Source organism: Kogia breviceps, chromosome 1 (genome assembly GCF_026419965.1).
Source record: "Kogia breviceps isolate mKogBre1 chromosome 1, mKogBre1 haplotype 1, whole genome shotgun sequence".
NCBI lineage: Eukaryota > Metazoa > Chordata > Mammalia > Artiodactyla > Physeteridae > Kogia > Kogia breviceps.
The window spans coordinates 974,056-986,791 of record NC_081310.1 but is presented as its reverse complement, the minus strand read 5'-3'; the positions used below and the strand labels follow the sequence as shown (position 1 = coordinate 986,791).

Here is a 12,736-nt window from a genome sequence, read left to right as displayed (position 1 = left end):
GACGCTGAGGTTTGGGAGGATGCGAAACAGTTGCCCACTGTGTGCGATCTGGCGGGACGCCCGCCTCTCCCAGCTGCAGGGCGGCAGGGAAGGCAGGCCTCCTCAGAGGTTGGGTAAATATTTGGGAAGCAGGTACACAGCTGGGAGTGGGACCCCCTCCTCCAGCTGGCTCGTTTGTTGCCCCGGGGACATCTCAGCCGGACCTGGGGCTGGGCTTTGGGACACCCCACCACGCATGCATCTGCCCTCCAAGGCCCAACCCACACTCTCCCACCCACCCTCCACCGCTCCCTCGGAGCCAGGCGGCCCCGGGTCTGCAGAAGGGCTGCCCTTTCTCAGTCCGCCTTCCCTCCCCGTGAACACCTGGGCGCCCAGCCAGAGGAGCTCTGAGGCTGTTTCGGCTCTGACATTCCAGATCTCCAGCCACGAGAAGTGCGTCTGTGTGGGGCTCAGGCACAGCCCTGACGGGGCCAGAGCGGAGAGAGCTCTCCAGGGTCATGCACAGGAAGCCCTTGAAGGCCCGGGCCCCCCCGAGAGGCCAGGAGGTCCGCCGGGGATCCGACAGCCCCGGGCCTGGGACCCACGTCATCATGGCTCCCATGCCTGCGGCCAGAAAACCTAAGGCCACGCTCTCAACCTTCCTGAGCTTGAATGTCCTAAAGCAAGCGGAGAGCAGCCTAACACCTGCCTCACCCTAGATCGCTAGGTTGCTTGAGAATGAAATTCTATTCTATGCTGTGAACGTGCGACCCGGAGGCTGGGAAGGATTTTTATAGATTTCTTCTATCAAGGCCACAACAGATGATTCCCCAGAATTCAGTGGGGTTACCGGGGGAGCCGGGGGTAGGTTTGTAAAAGCTGGGATTAGAGATGCGGTGAGGTCATTCCCCATGGACATGAGGCCCCGCCAGTGTGGACACCGGCTGACTCACCCCCCCCACCCAGTTCTGGTCTGATTCCCTCTCATCACCCCTCTCTGTGTGCTGAAGTGCTCTTTGTTCTGTCTGCCCAGATGCTACCAGCTCAGTGCGCGTGGCCAGGACCCGCAGGGGTCTCCGGGCCCAGCTTCTCCCGTGGGCCGAGGGGGCTCGTCTGCTGGCCGAGACTCGTGCAGGGGCAGAGGCTTTCCCACCTAAAGGAGGGAACGGCCTCGTAACTGAGGGGAAGGAGGGGAGGAGGCCTCGGTCCAGAGACAGAGCCTGCCCTGGTACCTAGTCTTCTGAGGGGTCTCACTTCCCCGGCTCACCGGGAATCAGGGGTGCGGTCAGGCCCCAGACAGGTGAAACGGGAACTCAGACCACATGGCACTTCCCGGCAAGTCTTTCTCTTCTTTTCTTGCCTCTAATCAGCCCCGTCTGCCTTGAGACTGTTGTTAGGGATACGACCAGGTCCTCCCACAGTCACCTTGGATGTCTCTGTTGGAAACGGAACATCGGTCCAGAGCCCTGGGGACTGAGCTCCAAGGTGTGTGTGGCGAGGGGTCCAGGGGAGGGAATGAGGCTGAAAGATGCGTGCGTGTTAGTCTGGGCCCCGCCCTGTGCTTTGGACATTCCCTGGCCTCCCCGTGCCTCAGTTTCCCCCCGGTAAAGAGCCACTCTGCCGGGCCTGGCACGGGGGACACACATCGTCTTGGCTCCCGAGGGCTCCGTGAAGAGGGGCGCAGAGGAGGCTCTCTGAGGTGGCCGGGCCGTCTTCCTCTCTGGCTGGGTTTTCTTTCTGGAAAAGAGCCTAACTCTCAGCTCCCTCTCAGCAGGTGTCTCCCCCTTCACCCTGCCACAGGCTACCACTCTGCAGCCTGGGACCCAGAAGGAAGAGCTCAGTCACCCCCGTGTGTCCCTCACTGTGGTCAAAACAGCTGGCCCACCGCCCCCCATACGTGGCCACACCCCCGTGATGGCCGAGGTCGGGGCTGCTGACCCGAGAGGCTGCGGTTTCCTGTCTTCACAGAAGCTCCCACGCAGCACTGCTGTCCAGTTACCCAACGTGCCTTGACCTGGTGGCTGAGACTAGAGGGTGCCAATTTGCGTGCTATTTATTGAAGGAGCAGAGTCTCCAGGGACCCTGTCCTTACCCTGTGGAAGCCTCTACCAAGCAGGAGAGTGGGTGCTAAGGTGGAGGAAGGTAGGGTCTCCGTGCAGCCCACCTTCCCCCTTGAGGAGGAAAGAGGAACTTACGGAGGGAAACCTCAGATTCTTTCGGGTTCTGACGGGAACCAGTTCCAAGGAGGAGGGGGTTTACAGACCCTCCAGCCCAGAAATCCTCTTAGCAGGGGACTCAGAAATCTGGGACCCCTCCCCTGGGCTGAGCTGCTGGCTGACTTGCTCTCTTTCGGGCCAGTTCCCCTATCACTGTTGGGGGTGAAATGCGAGGAGGGGAGGGCTGCAGGGAGGGTGGGTAGCGGCTGGGTGTGACACAGGGGAAGAGGCCCGCAGCTCAGCAGTCGTGGTGTGTGTGTGGCGGGCAGGGGGGAGGGGGAGCGGATGGCTCAGTTCCCTGCACAAAAATCCAGTCCTCCAAGTAAGCCCCTGTGCCTTACCCCCTTCAGGCCTCCCTCCCTCCCTCCCTCCCTCCCTCCAGGCTCTGCCCAGAAAGCCACAAAGGAGGAAACCTGATGGAAAAGGCACAGCTAGATCTAGGGAAAACATCCCCTGCTGGTGACATCCCTCTGGCTGAGACAAAGTCCTTTTCCCCGGGATCCCATGCTGGCTGAGGCTAAAGAGAATCCCTCGCGGTGCACGTCCCGTCCCGTCGTCCCGTGACGACCCGGGCGGCCCCAGCACAGAGAATCCATCCCGCTCACCCTCCCTTTAGGCTGGTGGTGAGGATGGGGTGCAGGGAAGTTACAGAAGAGCCCGGCTGGGGCCTGGCCCGGGGCCGTGAGGTGGGAGATGCTGCTGCAGAGCCTGCCTTTCTCGGATTCCCCCCAGAGCTGCTCAGCCTGGACTCTGGTGCCCCTTTCCTGAATCTCACCACCCAAACCACTCAGAGAGAGTAAAGGGGATGGAAATCGATTCCCCTCCCCCCACCCCCATGCTAGGGGTTCGCCTGATGGCTCGGTGCTGGGATCACTGCAGCTCTTTCCTCCCCCTTGGGCTCAAAGCGTATTTGGAAAACTTGGCCGCAGTATACGCACCCTCAGAAACAGACCCCTCCCCAACTCAGACTGTTCAGGGATCTGGGACAGAGCTCCCTCTGAGAGGTTTCCCACCCTCCAGAGCGGCGGTTCACCCCTTAGAGCTGCAGCCCCAGGTCAGTGGCGCCGGGCACTCAGAGGACCGAGCCAGGAGGGCTTTTAGGGAGAAGGGCCGTCCTCGGGACTCAGAGCACCGTCCACACGTCCCTGAAGGCGGGGAGTGCGGAGGGGCTCTGGAGGAGTGAGACTCTCCTCTGCCTGAACGACCGGGGCCGCCCGAAGTTCGAAGTTCAGAGATGAGAGGCCCAGGGGAACACGCTGGCCTGGGTCTCTGCGTGGGTCTGTCACACACGCCGCCCAAACCCAGAGATACTGCTGCTCTGTGGTTCAAGCTCAGGCCTTCGGGCCTTTAAAAAAACACCATCGCTGGCGTTGTTTCTGTTGCTTTGAGAAATTGCGGATGTAATCTGGCCATATCTGAGACACCGTCTTTCCCCTTTGCCCGGGTCACTTTGGGGTTGGGAGCGACCTTACACACTCAGCCCCTCCCAGGAGCAGGGATGGGCTGGAAGAAGGTGGGGGCAGCAGTGCAGCCCCAGTGCAGCCCCTTCCTCCCCAACGGGGCGGGGGGTGTTAAGTTACCAGGAATTCCCTGAGGGGAGAGGCGCTCTGTGGGAGAGCCCTCCCACTGATCCCACTTTTTTTCTTACTCTGCACTAAAATCTTTACATCTTGGGATCCTTTTCTTCCTGTTCAGTCAACTGAAAGTGCCTCCTAGATGCAGGCACAGACCCTTGCGTGGTGTGACCTGTGTGACCTGTTCTTTCTCCGCACGATCAGCCCCAAGGTGCACGCCTCCCTGTCCCCCCCCCCGCCCCCCGCTGGAGGAAGGTTAGCCCCGCCCCCCGTCAGCGGTCAGCACTTTTCAGGAGGTCGCCCACCCTGTAAGAGGACAGCTCCTGAGCAGCCTCTGGCTGTTGCACCCCGTCTGCCCTTCACCCCCTCGGCACCCCCGCCGACCTTGTTGCAGGCGCCGTACTGATCCCGGGCTCGCTCTGGGTCTGATTTAAAAGCCTGGAAAGGGGCCAGGAGGGAGCTGGGAGGAAGCCCTCCGGGGAGGGTCCAGCTTCCCCGACCCGTGCCCACCAGCGCACGCGGGCCCCCTGTGCCCAGAGACCTGGGATGCCCACACGCGTCTGCCCGCGTAGCCCTTGGAAGAGCCCGGGTCGACCCGCGGCGGGGGGGTGGTGGTGGCCCGCAGCCGGCGTCGGGGGGGGAGGAGGGGGATGTGACCCGCAGCCGCCCGGCGGAGACCGAGGCCCCGGCCGCCGCGCACCTCCCGGCCCCCGGGTCCCGGAACTGCCGTGCCGCGGCGGCTCTTTGTCTACCTGCTCCGGGCGTTAAAGGGCCCGCTCGCTCTCGGGGCTCGGGACCCGAGGCGGCGGCGGGAAGTGGGGCTCTGTCGCTTTAAGTGCAGCGGGGGCGGTGAGTCGGGCGGGCGGGGGGGGAGGAGGGAGCGAGGGGCGAGGGCTGGTCCCGGGTCTCCGGCCGTCCGCGTGGCCGCGCTCAGACCTGCGCTGGTCTGCCGGGCTGGCGCCGCTTCGGTGCGGGATTCCCGGCGGCCGAGGGCCGCTGCGCCGGGACGATGCTGAAGCAGCCCCTGCCCGGGGCGGGAAGGACGAATTTCTCCCGCAGGTAAGCGCCCCGCCGCCGCGCACCGGCCCTTCGCTGCCGCAGCCTTGCGGGGCGGGGGGGGGGGGGGTGTCCGCACGCAGGAGGGTCCTGACCGCCTTAGCGTCGCGGACCTAGAGGACGGCAGCGCCGCCTGAGCCTCTGGCTCCCGAGCGTTTGGCCTGTTGGCCTTGGGGTTGGAGGTCGGGGTGCGGAGAGGTCTCGGGAGGGGGAGGAGAACAGGGCGCGTGCGATCTCCGGGGACCGGGATGGACCTGGGACAATAGCACGGCTGGACAGAACTTCCCTGGTTCCGTGCAGTGCGGTGGGGCCGGGGGGCCGTGGGGACCTGGGGAGTGGAAAGCGAGGGGGCTTCGCCCCTAGCCGGCTTCCCCCGGCCCCAGAAGCTCTGGGGGTCTTCTGGGGTGAAGGAAGGTGGTGGAGGTGTAGGCTGAGACCTGAGTGGGCGCCGGGCCGAATTTATGACGCCGTAGCCGACTGGATCCCTCAGGGAGGAGTGAAGCCCGGGACCCTACTCGGGAGGGGATGAGAGCCTGAGAGCCGGCTGACTGGGGAATAAGTAAGGCCAGCGCTGTAAGGTGAGGGTCGGGCACTCAGGCTCCCCACTAAGGAGCAGTGATTGTGACCGTGGCCAGCCCTGGGGCCCAGCCAGCCGGCTTAGAAACCTCGCCTCCAGGAGAGGATTAGGGAATTCCAGCCACCTGAGGAAGAGGGCTGCTGCTGTGTGGGGTTCCTGGGAGCCTCCGACCACGGGGTGCACCCTCCCTCCCCTCAGCCTCCCTTGGGACCTGCGGGGCTGCAGGAAGTTGGGGACTGGGGAGTTGATCGGGAGGCCCATGCCCCTCGCTGTGACCACCGCGCAGCCCCCCCCAGCCCCTAGACCCCTGACTTGCACCCTGTGCTCCTTCTCCCCCGAGGTTCCCAGGAGGGAGCCCATTGCATTTCTGCCCACGGGGGCTCAGGGTCAGAGGAGAGCAGTGGGTAAGGCCTGGTGAAGGGGGGGCATCCCCAGCACCCGGAGCCCCTCGGAAGTCTGTCCTGCTGGCCTCCAACTTGGGACCCTTGGGGTCACTTCGCTGAGCCGACTGGTGGGCCTGGGGGTGTTGTAAGAGGAACCAATTCATGAACAGAGAATATTCGAGAGAACAGAGGTCTATTCAGGGACCTGTGGGAATTCCTGTTTCTGGTGGGATCCCAGGCCGAGTCCTGAGGCCCTGGCCCTGGCCAAGGCGGAGGGGAGGGTGCCTTCCTAACCTCCCCTAACCCCACTTCCCCCACCGCCACCCCAGCTCAGAACCCGCTCCGGATCCACAGGAGGTGTGTCTGAGGACCGTTCCAGTTGCACCAGTTCTGCTATTCAGTTCGCCCCTAGCCCCATATGGCAGAAGAGGGGAAGATCTCTTAGTTGGCCCCAGCACCCTTCCCTGAGCGCACCAAGCCTTGCTTCCTCCACCAGCCTCTGCTAGGTGACCTCATCGTGCCGTGACATGGAGTCCTCCCTGCTCCCTACCTCTGCTTCACCCCACCCCGCCCAGGAGACCCGGGCTCTGTACAGTGAGCTCAGCATCCGGTCCTGCATCCACAGCTGCTGGGTACTCACTCACCTAGCTTCTTACCAGAATCTGACTTCAGGGCAGGTGTGCCGGGAGTGCCGGGAGGGCCCTAGCCCGAGGGCTGAGCAGGTCGAGTTACACCTACTCAGCCTGCCGGCTGCCTGCTGGGGAATGGCTGGGCTGGGCCTGTGGTGTCCTTTTCGAGCAGGCCTAACCCTAACTTTCAGGGGGATTGTAGTTAGTAGGCAAGGAGAGAGGGGATGTCATAAACTGGAGGTCAGGCCGAGAATTGCCAGAGTTCAAATGTAAACTTTAATTGCCCTGGCTCTCATCCACCGACGGAGGGCTTAGCCCAAGCCTTCGCTCTGGGGACAGCTCAGAACCGAACTTGTAAATGATGTTTGATTGGGGCCAACAGGGATCAAAGAGACGCTTTCCCTGCAGGCTCAGGTCCCCACCCCCAACACTCTGCAGGAGACAGCTGGGGAGGATGTGAGTGAGGTCTCAGGGTGAATGGCTTAATAGGCCCTCCAGTATCTCCAGGACCAGCTTTTGATGAGCTGAGCGGTGATCAGGGTGCGTGGGATTATTGCATCTACGGGGGAGGCGGTCTCCATCGGTGCTGTTCTCGCACATCTCAAGTGTCAGGGTCTCTCTTGGAGACCCCTGTCTTCTCCTGCCCCAGCGAACCCCGTCCTCAGCGTCTCCCAGGCAGGAAGCCTGGAGTGCAGGCATCTGTCCCATTCAGCCCTCCTGGACTCCCTCCTGGGAAGGGCCCTGAGCTAGAGCCTGGGGACCCTTGGGAAGGGGCCCTGCTCACAGAGACCCTGGGGCAGAGGGTGTGGACCTGGCACAGAACCAGCCCCTGTGAGGGGACAGAACGCCGCGGGACAGCAGAGCCAGGGGCTGCTTCTGGGTAGAGGGTTTTACGGGGCTAGATTTGTATGCCAAGGGCAGGCTGCACTTGCTGGCTGGACCTCTCCCTGCAGAGCCCTGCCCTCCGATTGGGAGGCAGGAGGAGAGAGGGCAGAGGAAGGCTGGGTGTGGCGGCAGCCTGTGCCCACGTCTGAGCCAGCGGGCCTCTCACTGTCGCGGCCTCTCCCGTTGCAGAGCACAGGCTCCGGACGCGCAGGCTCAGCGGCCATGGCTCAAGGGCCCAGCCGCTCCGCGGCACGTGGGATCCTCCCGGACCGGGGCACGAACCCGTGTCCCCTGCATCGGCAGGCGGATTCTCAACCGCTGCGCCACCAGGGAAGCCCTGAGCCAGTCACTTCTAAGCACTATAACAATACGCTCCAGACAGCGCCTGTGCTGAGGGCTTTGTAAACACTTGCTTGTTTAATCCCACAGCAAGCACAGGAGGTGCATTTTACTGTCATCCCATTTCACAGGTGAAGAAACTGAGCCACAGGGCGGTTCAGTGAACCTTCCTGAGATCCCAGTGGTGGGATCTGCCTGACTCTGCAGTCAACCTTTAAACCCTGCCCCACGGAACCTGTTCTCACTGACGCTAATCTGGGCCCAGGGGATGCTCCATGCTGAAATCGCAGAAGCTGCGGCTAGTAGCGGCCTCACAGAGGTCGAGTGAGAGCCGGCCTGACCGCTGGTGGGTGTCGTGGCCAGAGCCCTGGACTAGGAGTCCACCAGCCCGATCCAGACTCTGGCTCCACTGCTGATTCACTCTGTGACCTCAGTTGCTTGGCTTCTTGTCTCAGTTTCCTTCTCGAGCTCCTGACCCGTCCACACCGTGGGACGTGGGAATGACAGGTGATGTGACAAGCAGAGTGCTTTCAGCACCTGAGCCTTCCCGGATGGTACCGCACAGCCAGGTCCCTCCCAGGCAGCAGGGCCCCCTCGTCGGTTCTCCAGGCCGCTCTTTCCCTCAGCAACCTTCCCTCCGTCTCGCTCGGACCGTAACGAAGGTGCCCATCAGTGTAACAGACCAAACAGGTCTCGGCTTAGAATATATCTTGGATTTTTACGTAAATTCTTAATCGTTCGTCTTCGGATTTCTATCCAGTCCGAGTTCTGTGCTAACTAGGATAGCGTATTTAGACATCCTATTTTTGATGGCAAACTTGAAAAAAACATCATCATTAAAAACACCCAGCAGTTATGTCTTCGGCCTTTACTGTGTGGTAACTTTGGGCCCTCCGCCGCGCTGGGCGCTGGAGGAAGAGCGGGCCCCTGAGGAGCTCACGTCTATTCACTTATTCAACAAAGTGTCGTGTGAGCGCCCCCAGGCGCGGGCACAGTGCTGGGAACAGGGACACAGTGGTGCACAGCCCCTGCCACTGGGAGCTTGGAGTCTGACAGTGAAAACGGACTGACAGAGGCAGCAGACACATACACACGGGGTTTGGAATCGTGAGACCCGTGGGAAGCAATCACGCAGGAGGAAGCAGTCTGTGGAGGAGCCGGGAGGCGCGTCACTGTGGGACCTGCTCACGCGTGCGGTAGCCGGAAGCAGGCAGGGCAGGAGGGCTTCCTGGAGAAGGTGGCATTTTCCTTGAGCTTTGAAGGTAAAGTAAGAGTTTTCCAGAGGAACATGAGCTCCTTTGAGGAGGGAGGGAGGAGCGTCCCTCGGTGGAGTGGTTCTGTGTCATCTTCCAGCTTCTCTGCCCAGACCCACCATCACCGGGGTACCTCCCGTCACACAGACTCCTGGGCTGAGATGGAATCCCCTGAGACAGACAACTGTATACATTCCCACCTGCTCAGCCCCACGAGGAATGCTGCCTGAAAACCTTTGATCCGATAGTGTAACTGGCTTGTTTGCTCCGGACCCGGATCCAGTGTCATCTCACATTAAGTTCACGGCCAGAGTAACAGACTGCCCTCGCCCTTGCCCTGGCAGCAGAATGAAATAGTGCCGCCCCCATGGAGAATGCAGAGCTTGTGAGAATTCGTCCTTGGCCTGAGTGTCTTGGGGTGCCTCAGGAATCTCCTAGAAATGGTCAATTCCTGGACACTCCGGGCCACGTGAAGCCTCTCTTGAAGACTGACACACGGTTGAGGGAAGTGCCGAGAAGGAAAGAACATCGTGACCCCTTCACCCCCCTGCGCCCCGCCCCCGCCGTGCACCCGTGCGCACGCGTGGCGGCCCGGCCGCTGGTCCTGTTAGCACAGTCGGGAGATGCTCCGCGCGGCCTGTGTGCTCACAGAGGGTGCAGCAATGGGAGTTGCCTCATAAGCTAGTTTTTCTCCTTCATGTGTTGCTACGGGGGCCATTTGAGTAGCAGGTAGGTTATTCAGAAGAGGAGATTGGAGGGAAGCCGTGTACCTGCCTTCCCTGCTGGGTGTCAAGCTGGGTGTTGTGTTTTTACCTCCTTTACTCCGCGCACGATGACCTTGAAAGGCCGGTGGTGACACGACCATCTGGGGGCTGCGGGTGTGTTTCGGGGAGGGCAGCGCCTGTCCCAGGTCACAGACGGTAAGTAGCGAAGCAGCAATTCATACACAGCCCGGCTAGCTCCTCCTCCCATCCCACTCTGGGCTGCGTGTCGGGCTACGGGGCTCGGTGCTTTCTGTACGCTCGAGATCACTGGGGCTCCCTCGGGTACGGTCGCTTTCTGTAAACAAGAGCTGCTGATGTATCAGCTTCTCCAACCTCCGGGGAAGCTGCTTTCCAACTTACCTATTTATGCTTTTCCCCCATAGTCATTCATTATGTGATGGTGGTTTTGTCCAGTCACAGATTCCTGGGGGCAGAGGCTCTCATTCGAGTGATGCGTATATATGGAATTAGTGATGGTCTTTTGATGGTGATAATGAATAGCCAACAGGGTCCCATCAGGACGGCTTATATGATGTGGTCATATAAGGTCAGATGTGGATACACCATATGTTTTAAAATTTTATTTCATTGAAGTAGAGTTGATTTACAATGTATTAACTTCTGCTGTACAGCAAAGTGATTCAGTTATACGTATACACATTCTTTTTCATATTCTTTTCCATGACGGTTTATCTCAGGATATTGAATACAGTTCCGAAGGGTGGGTAGGGGAGGGGTGGATTGGGAGTCCGGGATTAGCGGATATACCGTATTTATCCCGTGCCCTGTCACGCTAGCTCTTCAGGGTCAAGCGGCCGCGTGAAATAAAAGCAAATCAATTCTCCACCAGCACGTTCTGATTTTTTTGGTTTTGCTTTTTTTTTTTTTTTTTTTTTCCGGTACGCGGGCCTCTCACTGTTGCAGCCTCTCCCGCTGCGGAGCACAGGCTCCGGACGCGCAGGCTCAGCGGCCACGGCTCACGGGCTTAGTTGCTCCGCGGCACGTGGGATCCTCCCCGACCGGGGCGCGAACCCGCGTCCCCTGCATCGGCAGGCGGGCTCCCAACCACAGCGCCACCAGGGAAGCCCCGCAGGTTCTGATCAATTGGCCACTGTGTGCCAAGAATTGTTCTGATCACTGCAGGGGGCAACAGACAACTGCTTTCGGTCCACGTGGTGGTACGATGAACTTGTAACAGAGTGGACGTTGGCTTCGGACACTGGGAATAACAGTAGCTGGAAATAGGAAGCAAGCGAGTCAGAAACAGAAGAGATTTACCCCCAGGTCAGGTCAGGAGGGCAGTGAGGGTGGCGAGGTCACGGAAAGTTCACGTGCAGAGACTGCAAGGGCGTCTGGGGGAAGGATCTCGGTTAGGAAGGAAGAGGGAGGGGGCCCTGGGCCCAAGAGGCACCTTGGAAAGACTTCACGGGGCGGCGCGGGACCGGTGGGCGACATGGGAAGAGAGTGCAACGAGGGCGCGTCCCCCGCCGTCTCTGATGTCCGGCCAGGCCCCTTCTTGAGACTGTGTGGGCAGGTGTCCGGTGCACGCATGCTCCTGCGGAGGTGTGTGTACTCGGTGCGCGCGCGCTTGTGTGTGCGTGCGCGTGCGTGTGCGCGCGTGTGCGTGTGTGCGTGCGCGTGTGTGCGTGCTTGCGCGCGTGAAAATGTTGTTTGTCAGCTTGGAGCGTTCTCCCACGGCTTATTTGAAATTCTTCTGTAAGCCTTTACCAGTCGACCAGGTTTGGATCCTGGTGACCTGCCAACTGTGTGATTTTAAGACTAGGTTTTTAACAGCTTTAAAACAGGAGTCGTTTTTCTGCCAGTGGGTGGAATTATGGCTCAGAGGCCCCAAAGGAAAACAGATCCTTGGGATTTATTCTTGGGTGTCCTGGGTTTCTGGAGTTTGAGCCCCTGTACACAGGGACTGAGGTGTACATCCTGGAACCGGTTCCTTAATTCTCTCTGAAGGGAGGCTGAAAAGCACGGTTGGTTCATCAGATCTGGGAACGGAGGCCTCTGTCTGGAAAGAGCTCCCGACCGAAATCCTTGTTAAAGTCGACGTGTCTTTCCACGTTCTGGATATTTGTGCCATTTCTTCCTATTTACTCTGTGAAGTGTGTGTTCCTGGTTCTCCCGTTTAAGCTTCTCTCTCATAAATTCTAGGTAAATATCCTTGCAATTTCCAGGCCCTGGGTTCCCAGCCCAGATTTCCATACCTGCTGCTCCTGAGAGCTTCTCTCTGGGGCGTTGCTTTTCCAGAACTCAGCTCCCACAGCAGCCCCTCGGGGGGTGGGCCCCTCACACACGGGCTTCGCGCTTAATAAAACTTTGCCTTTCAGGCTTGCATTGAGCTGCTCTTGGGGAAGACTTCTGAATCACCTTTTCCTGCAAAGGTGGCTCCTCTAAATGAGGAAAACCCATAAAGGCCCCTATTCTCAGTGCTATAATGCATTTTAGAATTACCTTCCAAGTACAATGAGCTGTATGTTAACTGTTTAGTTTTCCTCCATTTTCCTCGGCCCACTGTTGACAGGGCCAGCTCTTATAAATGAACTGTGAATGAGGGGATATATATAATAAGACCAGTCTTGTCCTGTGCATTATAGAAATTGCTTTCATCCTCCGTAGATGCACCTTGTATCTGCATTATCTTTCAAGTGCTTTTGTCCTAGAGGCGGTATGGAAAGCCCAGGCAAAGCTGTGGCCCCAGAGGATGGGGGGGGTGTCTAGAAAGGGAGACAAATCTAGGCCCCTAGACGTCGGTTACCTCAGCAGGGACCCTCAGAGCCTCCGCCGGTCTGCCCTCCCGGGCCTCAGAACCAGCGGGTGGAGAACCAGTCCCTCCTCGCTCCCAGAAGTCCTTGTGGGGGGAGGAAAGCATCGCTCGCTCAGGTAGCTTCCCGCTACCGAGAAACCACGTCGGGGAATTTGCACAGAGCAGTTGATGGTGGGAGCAGCTTTGATCCCCAGAGAGTCCAAAGCCCCTTGGGAAGAAGCCTCGCTGCTCCTGCAGGACCCCTGGGCTCAGTGACGGTCTGCTCTGGCGAGCGCCCGGCCACTCCATGTCCCTTACACAGTCGA

General features: G+C 59.9%; 1 protein-coding gene across 7 annotated transcripts in view; it reads left to right on the top strand.

The window, feature by feature from the left end:
• Positions 1-12,736, top strand: part of NAV1 (neuron navigator 1) — a 209,578-nt gene that overhangs the window by 140,584 nt on the left and 56,258 nt on the right. The window contains exon 1 of one of the 7 annotated variants that reach the window (XM_059059073.2): positions 4,680-4,828. The exons of the other annotated variants lie outside the window; for them this stretch is intronic. Coding sequence (XP_058915056.1) covers positions 4,779-4,828 — 50 coding nt within the window. The 5' untranslated portion in view covers positions 4,680-4,778. Of the gene's footprint in view, positions 1-4,679; positions 4,829-12,736 lie in introns of those variants that run through there. 7 annotated transcript variants of the gene reach the window in all.